This window comes from Talpa europaea (assembly GCF_964194135.1).
Source record: "Talpa europaea genome assembly, chromosome: 10".
Classification (NCBI taxonomy): Eukaryota; Metazoa; Chordata; class Mammalia; order Eulipotyphla; family Talpidae; genus Talpa; species Talpa europaea.
The window spans coordinates 67,902,117-67,918,834 of record NC_140077.1 but is presented as its reverse complement, the minus strand read 5'-3'; the positions used below and the strand labels follow the sequence as shown (position 1 = coordinate 67,918,834).

The 16,718-nt window shown below is 55.4% G+C and overlaps 1 protein-coding gene across 1 annotated transcript in view; it reads right to left on the bottom strand.

The window, feature by feature from the left end:
- PTPN14 (protein tyrosine phosphatase non-receptor type 14) overlaps positions 1–16,718 on the bottom strand; it is a gene marked incomplete at both ends in the record, with an annotated part of 71,256 nt that overhangs the window by 11,984 nt on the left and 42,554 nt on the right. Inside the window, 8 exons of the mRNA XM_084245495.1 lie at positions 640–858; positions 2,210–2,353; positions 5,121–6,595; positions 8,147–8,225; positions 11,019–11,076; positions 13,594–13,676; positions 14,125–14,212; positions 15,241–15,329. Of these exons, the coding sequence (XP_084101621.1) occupies positions 640–858; positions 2,210–2,353; positions 5,121–6,595; positions 8,147–8,225; positions 11,019–11,076; positions 13,594–13,676; positions 14,125–14,212; positions 15,241–15,329 (2,235 nt within the window). The remainder of the gene's footprint in view (positions 1–639; positions 859–2,209; positions 2,354–5,120; positions 6,596–8,146; positions 8,226–11,018; positions 11,077–13,593; positions 13,677–14,124; positions 14,213–15,240; positions 15,330–16,718) is intronic.

The window sequence follows — 16,718 nt, the reverse complement described above, 5'->3', positions numbered from 1 at the left end:
TTGTTGGAAAATGAGTCATGTCTTTTCCGACAACCCAGTAGTTCAGAAATATTTGCACGCACGCTCGCACACCTCTGCCTGTAACGTTGACCAGCATGAGCTCAGCTGATGGCTTTCAAAGTCCACAAAATACTGAAGGGTGAAGTATCTGAAACATTCACAAATGTCCTGGCTCCAATAATGGACAACCTCGTCGACGTGGAAGATTCAATGTTGACACGCCTCTGTGGGTTCTGCCTCACCCATGCAGTTCCTGGAGCCACACAGAGCCAGGCCTGGGGCGAGACACCCAGCAACGGCAGCCACTCAGAGCCTGCGCCTGGTATCCTGTGCTAGTCACAGAGGCAAGGGACAGTCCCGTGTCTTCCCTGGGGCTTCAGGGAGCGCTATAATCCAGAAGAGAAGTTAAGCCCCAGTAATGAGGAAGAACAGCTGACCTGAGGATTTTTCGACGCCTCCCCCCTGCCCTGGCAGGAGAGGCCTGGCCCTTCCAGCAGGTCCAGGGCAGTGCAGGCATTCAGGAACTGTCCCTCTGGGCCTGGGGTGTGGCCCAGACACCTGTCTGTCACTGGGTGTTTTCTCCTCCCTGCATTTTCATCCAGAAGCAGCACCCAAGCCCCCCAGCCCACCCATCCTCACCCTGATGTGGGAGGCATTGATGTAGCCTGTGCTGTTCTCCTTGGTGGGTGCCAGCTCCACACGGTTCTCCTCGTATGGCACCACCTCGCGGCTGCGGCTGCGCTCGGTGTTCTCGGGCAGTGCAGCCGTGCTGAAGAGGCCGTTTGCCTTTTTCTTTGGGATTTGCTCATATTCTGTGAACACCATTCCCTCCTCCAACTTCTTCTTCAGGGTTCTGAACTGCAACAGAAAGTCACCTTCAGCTCCCTGAGTCATCTGATCGAAAACCGCCAACGAAATCCCCGACCTCTGTTATTAACAAGGGCTTTGTTCCTCAGTCTGCCTGCAGGCACACAACTCGTTCCTCTGACCCAATAACCCATTTCCTTCTTGCTCAGACCTTAAACAAATATACCATGAGCAGGATAGGACTGAAATTCTTCAGCACTCATTATATTTGGTATTAACAGATTCGTTAAAATTCCAGCTGATATAGTGTTAGTTAATCTGTATTATCCAAACACCTTTTCGCCACTCATGGAGCTGCTTTTACTGAGCTAAACCTGAAAATTCTACTGGCCCACGGTTCTGTACCCATAAGGATACAGTTCCCCCTCCTTTCATTTTTCCCATGGTCAAACTGTTAATGACACTAATATGGTATTAATTGGGTGAAATGACCCTCTAAACTCCCATCTGGCTCCAACAACATTTGAAGACTTCATCTGTCCTGGCAGAAATCTAAAACCCTGGTGTGACTAGCACTGTTAAGTGTCCCGACCCACTTCTTACCCATGGACAGGTTCCTTCCGGATCCACAGGGACATCTCTCTAACACCCAGAGGACAAGCACGTCGCTTCACTTGTCTTTCAAAACCCAATTCCCACAATGCATCAATCAAACATTTATAAACCAGCCTTGTTTATAAGCCAGAGGACAGCACAGCACAAGAATCCCATAATGCTCAGGTGAAACAACCACTTGCAAATATGTGGAGCTCTACCAAGAGCCTAGAGAGCAGTGGTAGCAGCTTCATCCCCTGCGCTGTAGATCAGGAGACCATGGCAGAGAAGAGGACTTGGCCCAGGCCTGGGGCTGGGCAGGGCTGCCTTTTTTTAATCTTCTTTAAAAAATTTATTTATGCATACAAGAACTGGGGTACAGGCCAGAGATGCAGGGATGAGAGCATTCACCAGAGACAGAGTGGGGAGCAGAACAGGCGGATCCACTGAAATACACTGCTGAGGGGAGCAGTGGGGAGACAGGAACATCAGGAGAGGTCTGCTGCGCCCTGTGGGTCAGCTCCCTGTCCAGGAATGGAATGCAGGCTGTTGGGGTGACAGCGCTAAGACTAACCCGTAGGCCCCCGGGGAAGCCCCCTTTCAGACACAGATCACTGCAGCAACCCCGCAAAACAGCAGCAAGTGCCGGAAAAGTTGGACTCACACAGCACCGACCGGGTCTGGCTGCTCTCACAAGGAAGGATTAATTCATCCAACAAGTCCCAGGGCTGGCATGTTTGGGCACGATTATGCTTTGGAATCCTGGGGCCACAGGGTGAGTCACAGGCTTGACAGGCATGGGGCTTACCCGCTCGTCCATAGGAGCCCGGGCGGCATCCCCTCGGCTGTCTTCCCGGCCCGAGACCCGCGCCACAGAGAGCCCGTTCAGCGCTGCCAACATTAGCGGCCGCTTCTGAGCCTCCAGGCCCGCCACCTTCTGCTTCTCCAGATTCTTGTGGCAAGAAAAGGCATGTTCTCATTGTTTACGATACCTGCCGAATGCTGGAATGTGTTTTAATCTCCCCAAATCTGCAACTCCCCAGCCAAGGAATGCAGACGCTTGCCATGACGGCAGACGGATGCAGACACAGCCCCCCAGGAACCCCACTGCGCCCCAAGTACATGGACTCCAAGGACTCCTGTACTTGCATTTCTTAAAAATGGAGGGATGGATGGGTGAACAAATAAATCAAAGACCCCTTACAAGTACGCGCTGCCACAGAATGACAGAAGCCGCAGGCACGTGAGGCAGTCTGGGGAAGGGGGCCTCTCTGGGAAACCAAGTAGGGGAAGTTTCATGGATAAGCCAAGCCCCTCACAGCGGAAGGTCTCTTCGCAGGTTAAAAGGTGCTGAACTGTTACTGTGTTGCTGAGATCCAGAAGCATAAATGGGGCACAGAAACCTCAGGTTTCCGTTCTGGGGCTACAGCGAGGGGTGTCAATCCAACAGCGAACCTTGGGTCCTTGGGGTGTCAGCCCCAAAGTGAAAGCTAATACAGTTGAGTGCAGTTGCTCACACCAAGGCCTGGGCCTCCAGGTGACACCCCCAGGTATGGACCTCCATGGTGCGTCCAGAGGGTCCCAAGCACGGGCACCATGGCCCTCAGAGACCTTGGCAAGTCTCACCTGGCCATGCCTGGCTGTGGGGGGCAGAGACATGAACTGCCCGGGACACTGGCAATGGCAGCTCTATCGCCACCTGCATGGCTGCCCAGAGCGGTGGGCCAGGGCCTAGTCAGTAGGTCCACCACTGGCTCCGGCCCTGAACCTGACCAAGGCATGGACTGTTCTCCCTACACGCACTTCCAGCAGCCAGGTGGGTGATGTTGGGGAGAGGGGGGCATGTCCGGAAGGACAAAGGGACAATCACCAAGCGGGGATTTTAGTCTAAGACGTGAGATCCAAACAGCAGCGATGCTGACTTGTAGATGCACCTGCTGCCCTGGTTGGGGAGACACTCACTCCTGCTTTCTTCTTAAGCCTTCAGGTTTGTGTTTCTTATCCCATCACTTAGACTGTCACTGCCCGGGGGCGTGAGCAGGCAGATGACACAGAAAGCGGTGGTGGCGGGGCTGGGGTCACGCCCTGTGTGTGTGCACCATGTTGCCCAGCCAGGCCAGAGCCTGGACGCTGAGGGGAGGCTGCAACAGGACGCTCAGTTCAGTGGCTGCTCACACATCAGCTGGACCAGAGGGACCTCTCAGAGGTGAGCCGTGAAGGCACCTGAGACCTTCAGCCCCGAGATCAGCTCTCTTAGAGTTCCCTGCTCTCTCCTCCCAGGCAGAGCTGGATGGTTTGGGTCTAAATGCTGAGGATTTTGTATCCTGATTCTCATGAGTGACTCTTTTTCCCCTTCAACTCTTTCCTGGGAATCTGTTTCAGTTTGGCCCCAAATTTGGAAAAGCAACCATTTTGAAAAATGATGCTGGGACACTTCCCCAGATTCCTTCTGCTTTTAGCCCACCTGCTCTACAAGGTGACCCAATCGGGCCTCAGGCCAAAGGCAACTCGCCTGTCCTTCCTGGGGTAAATGAAACCTCAGTGACAAACTATTTCTCTTAGCCCCGCTCACCCCACCAACTTACTGCCAGAGACAAAAAACAAATATTGCAAAGATCTGATCTGTCCTTTTTACCTCCCTGCTCTGGCTTTGGGGGGGTCCCCAGCAGTGAGCTGTCTCCCAGAGACAGCAGAGCTGAGTCCCCACCCAACAGACAAGGACCCAGGAGTGCTGGCAAGCTGGGAAGTCCTCACAGCACCTGTTCCCAGCCCCACGTGGCTCATGTCACTCGTTTTCCTATTCTAGACAGGCCTGTCCTCAGCCATTCCAGCAAGTGTGAAGCCGCCGTGGCAAGGGGGTTTGGACAGTGTCTGGGAATTTCTTGCAGAGAGAAAAACATCTGGCCTCAGTACTGCAGCCCAGTGACCACCCTGCCTGGCCCTTGGCTCACCGAGACCTCCTGACCCTGAGAAAGGACAGGTTTCAGCCTGAGATAGTGGCCTCAGCACTCTAAAGTACATAGGATTTGGGGAGAGCGCAGCGGAAGATGCAGCAGAATGGTGCTGACAGTTTTTGGCTGAGTAAAGGGCAGACTCGGCTCTGCGCCGCCATCCAAGTGGGTGGGATGGGAGGGACGTGGATGGAGGGACCCTGGCTTCTCCGGTAATGCCGGAGGTGCTATGCAGAGGCCAGCGCCAGGGCCAAGTGGGGGCTACGTGCCACATGTGCAGCAATAAAAACCAAGTCTGCAGGGGCCAGGAATGCTCGGCTGACAGGGCCTCAACACTGAGTTTCTCTACCAGGATCTGGGGTAAGGAAATGTTGAAAATCCCTTTCCACCCAAGAATTACATTTTCCAAGCTGGGAAGCCCCTCCCCCCCATCCTCCTGGCCCTGCACCCCAGTCCCCTCTGCTGGAAGAACTACAGCACCTGTCTAAAAGGTCTGCTGGCCTTGGAAAGCATCACCCAAATGAGGTGGAACATGTCAGGCCCAGAACCTTCTTCAAGTGTGTCTAGACCAGGGAGCTTGGCCGCTTAACCTGGGGCCCCTGCCCCAGCCAGTTAGCTAGCTGAAACCAACTCCCTCCAAGCCAAGTTGAAGTTACAGCTGTTCTGGGGGTCCTAAAACGAGCCCACCTCTTAGGGTGCAAGGAGGAGTGGAGGGATGCAGGGGGAGCCCAGTGCGTGCCCCAGCGCCCTGGGATGGGGGACACTCACCCTGATCATCATCTCCCGCTCTATGATGCTGTCCTCCAGCGAGAACATCTCAGACACTGGCCTCTCCCTCACCGGCTCCTTCCTCACCCGCTCCTTCACGCTGGTCAGGTCGGGCTCTGAGATGGACGGGCCCAGCGCCGACCCGTTGACAGCCAGCTGGTCGGCCCGAGCGACACTGGCCACCTTGGCTGGGCCCAGCCTCAGCACCTGGGCCCTGGCCGCAGCAGGAGGCAGGCTGCCCTGGTCCTGCCGCAGCGCCCCATTGCTCACACTCTTCCGGGGGCCTGGATACTCTGGGGGGGGCTTGTTGGGGATGCGTGCCAGGGCTGCTTGTAGCTGGGCGCTGTACCCCATCTTCTCACGGAGCGTGGAGACAGGGGCCACGGCTGCGGGGGCGCCCTCCTCCTCCTCGCTGTCACTGCTGTGGATCAGCATGGTGGCTGCCGAGAAGGTCTTCTGGTGGTGGTGCCGAGGCGGGGGCGGCGTTCCATGGCTACCCAGGGCTGCCTCGGGGGGGCCCTGCTCCCGGAGCGCGCTGCAGCGGGCCATGGGCAGGTGCAGTGACTTCAGGGTCATGGCCTCCATGCCCCGCACCATGCAGCTCATCACCTCCAGGCTGTGGCGCTTGTCCATCGCCCCGTGGGGCTTGCTGGCCGGCAGGGGCTCGCTGACCTCCTGCAGGGACTGATGCACCACCGGAGCACTGTCTTCCTGGAAGGTCTTGACCGACAGCTGCACCTTGCGGGTCACCAGGTCGGGGCTGCTGCCACTGACATACTTATGCCGGTGGCTGGCCAGGTCAGGGGTGCTGGTGGCGGGGCGGGGCCGGGGGTAGGGGGGGGGTGGCCGGAAGAGATAGTTCTTGAACACGTGGGCTGCACTGCAGGGGTGAGTGCCCTGTAGTTGCATGTTGGCCAGCTCCGGGGTGCTCACCGTGTGCGAGATGGCACTGACACCTCGCCTGCTGGACACTGTGCTGCGCCTAGGGTCCCCACGCTCGGGCGGGCCGACCAGCCGGTGGCCATAGCCCCCAGGGGGCCCGTAGGGGACAGCACAGGGGTGCCGCTCCCGCATCTCGGGCTGGCTGTATACCAGCTCCTCCGGCTGGTTGTAGGCCTGCGTGTTGATGAGGTTGAGGTTGCGCAGGGACTGGCTCTGGCTGTCGGGGGGCAACACGCCCCGCTTCATCTGGCGCATGACGGTCTCGTAGTCAGGGGTCGGCCGGTAGGACGGCACGATGATGGCGCTGTGCCGGTGGCTGGGGATGTAGTCAGCCCGCATGATGTCACTGCCGGGGATGCTGAGGTTGGAGGACACAGGTGATGCCTGCACGAAGCTCTGGGAGCAGCTGAGGGAGGTGACGCTGTGGACGCTGCACACACTGCCATTGGTCATGGCGCCATTCAGGTAGCCGAGGTCCAGGCTGTTGTGGGAGTTGCAGTAGAAGGCATCTTCGTTGCCATGGAAAATGCTGTCTGCAGGGGAGCATAGGCTCGTGAGCCCCCGCTGTCCTCACACTCCCGGGGGATCTTCGGGCTCACAGAGGTCACACAGTGAGACCACGACCTCCCCCCTGCACATCCCACAGGAAACCTGGGACCATCCTGGCAAGGCCCACGCACAGAAGGGACAGTGGGTGGAAAAGGGAGTGTGACGCTAAGCACAAGAGCTGCACATTGGCGCCCAGCTCACCCGGGACGTTCGCCATCTTGCCCAACCTTTGAACTCGGGCACCAAGAACACCCTCGGGTCAGAGAGCCCTGTCCTGTTCGGGGTCCAGCAAGAAGGCTGGACGTTTGCACCAGGACGTTGAGAACCTGAACAGATTTAAAGTGACTGCACTTGGAGTGACCTTCCTCACTGCCGTGGGGATGGGCCTTAGCCCGAGAGGTGCCTGGCATTCGTGAGGACACAGGCGATACTGTGGCCATGAGGTCAGTCCACGTGCCCGCTTGTCCCACCTGGCCGCCAACGGAGGGCAAGGCCAGCTCTGTAAGCCACTGCCTGAAACGCTCCTCTGGAACTGGTCTCACCACAGAGGTCAGTTCACAGAAAAATGAGTTACAGAGGTCCCCAAGAGATAAAAGGCAGGTTTCTCACATTTGGTGCTCTATTGGTGTCCTCTCCCTTACACACACAGGCACGTGTGAGCACACACACATGCCCCTGAGAAAGTCAACCTCCGGCCAGAACAGTTGCTGTGGCTAGTGCCATCTGTTCTCACACTGCCCGTCTGCACAGATGAAGCAGAGGGCAGCCGAGCTGCAAGCCTGGGCTGCCTGAGGGTGACTCCCCACCTCCGTGGGCATGTCCCATCCCCATGTGATTCAATGCGGTAGCCTTGGGGGGTCCCATTTTCATGCCGACACTGAGCTGGCATGGACTCAAGGACCAACTGTCCCCTCAGCTAACTGCTGTTGAGCTGTGGCTAGTGCCCCAAGGAGCTGTGGGCCGCATCCCAGCTCAGCGCCACCAATATCCTCTCCATAATCCCAGTTTCCCCATCTGTAAACTGGAAATAGCAACAGCCCCAGGAGGCTGGTTCCCAAGGGGCAAGAGAGGGGACACAGGAGCAGGAGCTGAGGGCAACTGGGAGAGGAGCTGCTTCTCCCGGAGGCTGCCATTGCCATTACTATCTGAATGGGTTGTCATACATCTTGCAGGGGAGCATTTAGGGAGGAGAGGGGAGTCAAGAGATTTCTTCTGCTCAGAGGGGAAAGACCTGCAGTGGGGGGATGGAGCAACTGGGGGGATGGAGCAATAGCTGGAGGGGGTGGAGGTTTCTGTGAGCTCCCCCAGCACAGGGGCCCTGCCTTCCCTGCCACCAGCTCCCCACACTCCTCCCTCACCGTCTGCCCCCAGCTCCCTCTCAAACCAAGTCAGGGAAGTGTTTCTCCCAGTTGGGGGAACTTGCTCTGCCTGGCAAGCAGCAAGCTGTGGCCGGGGTCATCCAGAGGTGGGGAGGGGAGGGGAAGGAGCCCTGACGTGTCCTGCCCCCTTGCCCCCCTCGGGGAAGTGCAACTCACCTTGCGAGGTGTGTGTTTCCGAGTAGTGCTCGCTGCACTGCACGTGCATGGGGGGCAGGATGTAGGGCTGCTGCCGGGGCTGGAATTGAACAGGGCGGGAAGGCTGGAGGTTGGCTGCTCACCACCGGCCCCCGTCACCACGTCCCAGGGACAGCGCTTGGCCCACCCAGAGGGGCACCCCTACTTCACCAGCATGGTTAAGATGGGATGGACAGAGGGACAAAGAGGCCAATTTCAGGGGAAACAGCATAAGCGGCCACAGGCAGTCACCACAGTCCTGCGCCCTCACACCCCACAAACCTCCTTTTTCGAAACAGTAACTCAGAACTGGGCAGCTGAGGACAGTAACAGTGAGGGGGCTGCACTTGGCCTGTTTGGAATTGGCTCCTTGCTGCAGCTTGGACTTTAGGATAGATGAGTCTGCGGCCTGTCAGGGTCTCGTCAGCCACAGGGACAGCGGCCTGAAGCCACCGCAGGCTCAGGACACTGAGTGGTGCTCCAGGCCACCTGCAGGTGCGCCCACAGCAGAGCCGCTGTGTGGAGCATGCAGGACCCTATCCACCTGCCGCGGAGACTCTGCTCCACCAGCCTCCCCAGGACAACACAGGGGCTCCACCTGGGCAGCCGCCTAGCACAGCCGAGCCCCAGCCACAGAGGCATCCACCCCATTCCCAGCGCTGCCCACCGAGCCACCTCCTCCCCATACCCCCACAGCCAATGCGGCCCCTCTTATACAGGGGGCTCTGCGTGACAGTCTACCTGATGCCAGCAAATAAAAACATTTTAAGCCAATAAATCACCAAATGGGTTAATCGCTTATATGTGTCTTTGATTCTTTTAACATTAGGCTTATGGGTATTAATTTTAAGCTACTGTTTTAGGACAGACTCTGAGATCAAGGCAAAACCAAAAAACCCAAAGCCAGCAGGGGTCACACTTTCTCAGAACCCCTTAGGGAAAGCAAGCTGGTAAGTAATGTATCAACTATTTCTTCTGCTCCAATTAATACTTAAGCATCAAAAGGCAGATGAGGAAGGCAGTGAAGACCCATGATGCAAAAATTGAGGACCACCCAGGGAAAAGAAATGAAGGCTTGAGCGCAATGTAAGAAATAATTCAGGGCACCACAGAAAAGCACGAAATATTCCCCAACCTCCCTTCAGCTTGGCTTCTGCACTAGAACTAAAAATATTTTTCCTCTTCTTAGTAATACTGATTCAACTCAGTTTTTCCTGGACAGAAGAGCCAGGTTTGAGGCCTACCAAGAAGAAGGGGAGGGGCGCTACCAGGGAAAAGAAATTCATGGCAAGGCAGAGCTACACCCTGGCTGCTCATGCTCTGATTTAAAAAAAAAAAACAAAAAACAAAAAACAAGTCAATCTCTAGCTCTGCTTTAAAAAAACAACTCAGTAAGTAAGTGACCGTTTATAAACTGACTTATGTGCATTCTCCAAACACCATTTCAGGTTCTAGCATCTATTTCATTTTTGTCCATTTTTCAATAGATAATTCACTTTCTTTCCAGCCCTGCTAAGACAAAAAAAAAAAAAAAAACCCTAGATGCTGTGACACAGGCAGCCCTCGTTATCAGCAAGGAAGCCAAAGGGTATAACCTTGTTATCAAGTTTTCTCTTTCACACGCCAAGGAAGTCTTAGTAAAATGGTTTAAACCTAAGGGGCTGACAAAAAGGAGGCCTGGAATCTGCTTCCTGCAGACTGTGGCCATCCAGATGCAAGAGGAAAGTCTGGGTCTTTTCGAGATAAAGAGGACGGGTTGGGGCCACAGAATGCCTTACAGCATCTAGCCTCCGTGGGGCATGAAGAGAGAAATGAGAAATCATCTCACATTTAAGTCGTGTGCATGCTACAGCAGGGAAAGAGAAAATAACGTGACAAAGAAGAGCTGTCAAAGGCAGCGGAGCCCTGGGCGAAGCCACTGGCTTCCTCGGGAACAGCCCCAGAGATGCGTCCAACCCAGGCCCAAGAACTGAATAGACGATTAATAAAATGCCCAGCCGGCCACAAGGGAGTTATTACAGCAGGACATCGTGGTCCAGTTCTAGAATTTTAACATGCATTTTCTAGGGGGAAAAAAAAAAAAACTCCTCAAAACTTCCTTTTAAAAGAAAATTGTCTTTTACATACTTTGTACATGAAGAAAATGTCAATTTTATTCTCCTATCAACTCCAAGAACTGTTCATCTAGAAAAACAAAAAGATCCCACCTAGAGTCAAAGGCTTTTGTATAAAAAAATTATAACCTAAGAACAGAGAATTTTATGGCTTAAGATGGCTTGAAAACTCCAAGGGAACCACCTCTTCTCAGTCAATTACACTGTCCTTAAGCAGTCATGAGAACCAAAAAGCCTGCAAAGGAACACGAGACGAGGCCCATGTTTCCCACAGAAGAGTTAAAAAAAAAGGGAACTGATTCAAATTTCCTTGGCCTCAGAAAATGTGCACTTAATCTTCCTATCCAATATTCCACTGAGTCCACCAACCAGACCCTTCCATTTGTGCTCATTTAGAAAATATTTCCTGACCAGTTTATTACGCTCCATTCATGTCCGTGAACGTAAAAGCAACACAGGCATTAATAACCCAAGACAGGTCTACACAACCAGCGATCCCACAGCAGGCAGCAAGGTCAGGCACACACTACTGGCCATGGCAGGGCTACCGTCTCGGGTAAGAGTCCTGTCCAGTGGAGATGTGCAAGGACCGGCTCCAGACACATGGGCATGCGTGGCACCTGCCTGGCAGATGATGCCCGCCTGCATCCCCCCAGGTCATGTTTGGTCCCAATGCCGAGTCACCCCGACCTCCCTTCCCTGCGGTCAGACAAACTTGATGAAGAAGATTTTATACAAACCAGTGAGGACCGGCTCCAGGTGGGCTGGCGTCTGATGGGGGGTGGAGAATTTGATTGTCTGCATGGAAAGTGAGAAAATGAGGATGGTCATTACCATGTTTCCATATCAAAAAGAGCAGATGGATAAGAGGAGAAGGTGGGAAAAACGCAGGTCAGCTGGCAAGCACCCCCCTTACTCATTTCTGGGTGGGAGCTCAGGACATTCTGACTCCTGTTCTGATTCTCAGTTCATTTTCACAATGTTCAGAACACACGTCACATTTGCGGTAAGTGCTGCAGACTCACAGGAGAACGAGCTTAGAATGAGACTGGGAGGGAAGTAACATGGAAAAACATCACTCTTATTGCAGGGATTTTAAAAAGTGTCTCCTTTGTATCTTTTTGTATATGTCAAACCTTTCATGACCAAAGCAGCCAAAAAATTTCATGTTTTTATTTTTATATTGGTAAATCTTATAATTATAGATTTCATATTTTTGTATTTACATTTATAATATTTTAAGAGACTATTTTAAGATATCAAGAGAATATAAAGGAACTTTGAACTAAGATGACAGATAACACCAATTTTGGATCAGGTCTTTTCCAGGGTGAGAATTAACATCCACTTTTTAAAATGCAGAAATGAAAATGAGAGGGAGCAAGACGGTCATACATTCTTGAGAACTGAAATCAAAAGTGCCTTTGAGCAATAGATGCTGAGAGTCAGAACTTTTCACAGGCCTCAACGAAATTATAAAATAAAAGCAGAATCCAGACCCACAGAGCTTTTTGTCAAGCGAAAATTCCGCGGGAAGAGCTCTCCTCCTGCTGCCACTCAGGTTCCTGCCTCTGGTGACAAAGCACCTTTTATGAAACCAGGGAGATGAGGGCGACCTGGGTTTTTTGACAACTGGCTGGACACAGTGTCACAGGGCCAGGGGTTGCTCTGGGAGCTCCATCCGCAGATGACAACCAGCAGCACGTCCAGAAACCTCAGTTCTGGCTGTTCAGAGTCAGGGGCGGCAGGGAGGTCTGTGGAGGGGGTGGCTGCTGAGAGGGTGCTAGCTCTGTGGAGCCCAGGGGCAGCTGGGCCTAGTGTAAGCCTGTGAGATAGTACCACACACAGGACCAACCATGCAGGCGGTATGCATGTGTATGCCCTATGCATATGCGTGGTGTGTGCTTATGTGTGGCTTGCAGTGTGTGCTCATGTGTGGTGTGTACACATGTGCATGTGGCATGTGTGCTGTGTGCATGTATGGGTGGTATGTGCACGTGTGTGGCTGCATGTGTGTGTGCTGGTAGAAACATCCCCTGCTGGGTTAGCATGAAGAGGGGCATGTCCATACAGACAGGAAGGAAAGGCAGAAGTGCCTTAGTTTATGGTCTGATGTGATGTCTGTTGATGGTAGAAAAAAAGAGTACAAAAGAAATAAAAATCCCCAGTAAATTTTAACCAAAGACAGTTGCTATAAAATGGTCAAACAAGATGATTCTAGTGAAATTCACTCCTTAAAACAGTTTTCTTATTCCCCTCCCAGAAATCCAGTAGAGAATTCCAGTGACATCAAAGATATCCCCCTAGGTCAAGGAACGGCAGGAAGTGACTTTGAGGGAAACTATTCCAAAGACTGGTGTGAGTGCCTGTGCACATGTGTGCACATGAATGTATGTGTGTGTGTGTGCAGGTGAGTGTGTATGTCCGCAAGGCCAGCCACTCCACTTGCCAGTCCCCGCCCAGGTGGTGTTCGCTTACATGACGCCACTGCAACCTAACCCCACCACGGCAGGCTCAGCAGGGAGCAAGGCAGGGGCTGGTCTGAAAAGTTCACCCATTGCTTGGAGACAAAGCCTGAGATGGCGCTGAGGCACTGTTGTCTGACTGGTGGGCAGGGCCGCCAACCTCCCACTCAGATATGCCCACAGGGTGGCAGGACGCAGCTCGACTCCTGCATTACTCCCCGGAGTTCTCTGAAACAAAACTGCGTCCCTTGGGCACCCCAACTGCCACGTGCTCTGCTGAGGGGCTTGGAAGGTGACTGAGCTGGAGGCCACGACGGTAGGCACCACGGCAGGCTCCAGCCAAGGCCAGGGCATGGTCAAGCTCCTTCCTCAGCCCTGCATCACCTTGATCTACAGTTAAATTAAGCACACAGCTGGATTCGTGCCCTCTCTTAGCGCCTAGCCTCTCCTGGACCAGGGTGGCCTGACCCCAGAGGACACACGGGGGCCACAGCTGTGCCGGCAGAGGATGCAGCTACTCCCTCACTGCAAGCCAGCTCATCACTCTGCCCTAACTCCAGTGCACCCCACATCTGACACCGAGGGGTCCCTGACAGACTGTGCAGAACTTGGGGCGCCTGCAAACTCAGCAGGGGCAGGAAGGCATGAAGCAGGGCCCCTACCAGTCCAGGCAACCGGGGCCCCAGCCCACATGCAACACTGCCCACTCCGGGCTCACAGCCTCACCGGCTTCGGCAGCCCCCAGTCCTCCCTCCATGGCCTCGGGGTGAAGAGAGCAACAGGAGTGAGGGGTGCTGGCCACAGGGCCGCACAGGAGTCACCAGGCCCGCCATAGAAGGAGTTTACTCACTCAGTGCAGATCTTGTTTTGTTTATAAAACTTGTGCCGTGTGGCGAACAACCGCGAAATATACTTGGCATTTTCGATGTCATCCTAGGACAAGAGGAGATGGGGACAAATGAGCACCTGCGGGATCAGGGAGGTACTTCTCTAGATGCGCCCCTCCACCCCTTCATGCCGCATGTGTGACACACCGAGGGCATGAAAGGTGCTGAAATTCGCAGCCCTTGGCAGGGCCACCCTGATGCCCTGGCACCTCGCCCCACGCCAGCTGCAGGCATGAGGTGAGGGTCGAGGCAGAGCAGCCCTGGCGCTGAGCCCCAGCATGGAGGTCAGACTCGGTTCACCCCACGGCAGGTGAGAGTAGGCGTAGCTCCCCTGCGGGTGCCCAGGTACTGGGGGCCAGGACCTGGCAGGCGCGGGGAGAGACCCACACAGGTGAAGAACCTCAGCGTGGCCCCAGCGTCTCCCTGCTGTAGTCAGGAGGGTGCTGGGCCAGAGGGGCAGGCCCCAGGGCAAGGCAGGGCAGGGCGGCACTCACCGTATGGAAGAGGGCGGTCTCCTCTTTGCCCACAAGCTCGGCAAGGATGGTGGACCTGCTGTGGCTGATGTGGCCCACGTCGCCCCACCTGCACACATGGAGCCTGAGCTGCAGGAGCAGTCTCCGCACCACCAGACACTTGCCCCTTACGTGGGGTCGCAAAGAATGGGAGCCATCTCCCAAGGCTTGGGAGCAAGGGGCACCATGGCCCCGACGCCCGAGAGCCCTCATGCCACAGACCCTACATGCTGTCCACCCAGCGTCCTCTCTGGCCGACTGTGAGGGGCTCTGCATGCAGCAACCCTCGCCCCATTTCCCAACTGGAAGGGCACTTCCTGCAAGCCTCACTGTCTCACAGGGAGGAGGAATGTATTTAGAGGTGCGTGTCCAGGAATCGAGGCCTAAGAATCCATAGGTCTGTGCTGAAATACAGACTAGACTGACGAGCCCTAGAGCAGGTCCCACTGGTGTTTACTCATGCACACGCGTGTGCACATGCACACACACGTGTGCTTTTTCAGGAAACTGCATCAAAAGTGACAGAGGCAGAGGACCTCCTCAGTGGCACAGCAGTTGAGCGCTGGGCTGTGAAGCTGCCCGCAGCCTCTGCAGCACCAGTTCGATCCCCAGCCACCAGGTGAGGGTCCCACATGGCGCGCAGACCTCTCCTGCTGCCCGCTGCTCCCCTCAGCAGTGTATTTCGTCAGTCTGCCTGCTCTGCTCTCCGCTCTGACTTTGGTGAATTCTCTTACACTCCCGCACTTCTGACTGTACCCAGTGCTTGTATAAATAAATAAATCATTTAAAAAAAAAAGTGACAGAGGCAGAAATAACCAGCAGCCAGGAGGGCCGGCCACACCTTCCCATCCACCTGGACCCGACTTCCACCACCCCTCCAGACTCCCACCATCCCTTCATCCAGCCTGGAACTCAGCCCTTCCTGCTGGGTGGACACCAGGGGCAGTAGGGGAGCCCTCAGGCCTCAGCACAGGCCCTGCCCCCAGGGGAGACCCACCCAGACTCTGCCAGGGAGGCCCAGGCTCTGCCAGCTCCCCAGTCTTACACCCATGAGGGACTCCCGAGCCCCCCAAGGGGAAGGGGGTGCAGCGGGCCTACCTGTACATCACAGCCTGTCTCCCAACCCGGTTCCTCACGAAAATCCCCATGAAGAAGATGCCCAGGTGGACACTGTTACCGTGATTGTCCTTCAAAAGGAAACAGGAAGGCCGAGTTAAGAGGCCAGCGAGTTCCCCGCGCCCCGAGGGTCACATCCCTGCCAAGCCACAGTGGGGTGGGGGTCTCCCACAGGCGGCAGCCTGGCAGCAGGCCTGGGACCCAGCACCCGCCTGGCAGGCTACGTGTTCCTTAGCTGCCATGGCTCTTTGAGAAAACTATAGGATTTCTCTCGGGTTTGGGGTGGTCACGAACATCTACTAACACCTGATTTTCACCTCTGCTGGCATCTTTAGGCTCACCCGTGAGCTATGTCTGTGGACAGGTGCCACATGCAGAGAGGTGCCGCGGCTGGGACCCCAGTCAGTCTTCAGGGCTGGTGGGAAAGCAGCAAGGGGCAGGCATGGCCATCTCCCCCTGTGGGCAGCGAGGCCACTGCTCAAAGCCCAGGGTTTGGGGTACCCTGGGTGCTGGCCCTCAGTCCAGGAGAGGGGCCTCCTGGCACCTGCTTTTGAAAGCTCCCTATTACCTAGCTACTGCACACCCTGGAGGCCCCTCTGATTTTATCCCTGTGTTCTGTGTCTGAGGCCCAGAAGATGGGGCAGCGCTTTAGCAGGGCCCTGGCCACTGGCTCTCACTGTGTTGGCCTCTGCCCCTAGCAGACACTGTGCGGGGTGATGCTCAGTCCCCCGTCACCCCTGGTGGTGCTGAATGCCACAGGAAGCTCTGTGAGGGATGTGTGGGCCACAGATGCCACTGCCAGGCCCTCAAGGACCCCTGGCTGGGCCCCCAGGCATCTGATCCTCAGTGTGGCCCTGTCCAGCCCACAGCTTCCGCCTTCCAGCCACCAGCGCGAGCAGGTGGGACAGGCCCGGCACCCAGAGTGCCTGCCTGGGGGAGATGCCAGGGGTGCAGAGCGTGTAGAGTGGCCTCCAAGGACAGCTCAGAGTAGGGGACCCCAGCAGAGCAGTTGAGCGCCCTGTTCTGTGACCCTAACCCGCCCCCATGCTCACATTCCAGCAGGGACAGAAAAGGGGCAAGACAAGCCTGAGGCAAAGCAGCACCAGGTATGGGGGAGGAGAGGGGAAGAGAGGAGAGGAGACACCCCCTGTCCCCCATGACTGTAAGAGGCTGAGAAGCTAAGTCTACCATAGAAACTAGGTGGGAAGAGTGCGCAGGGGAGGTGGAGGCTGGAGAAGAAAGAAAACTCTGTAGAAAGACTTCCTGTCAGGTCTGGGAGGAGCCCGCCTGAGACTGAGGCCTGGGGATGGCTCTGGCCGAGGATGAAGGGCTTCACAAACCACTCTGTAAAGGACTGGGGCTCAGAGTCTGCTGGAACATTCCACCCTCTGCGCCTGTGCTCTGGTGACACAGCAGTGATGGAGGCAGCAGCCACCTGCGTGTGGAGGAGCAGAGGCTGT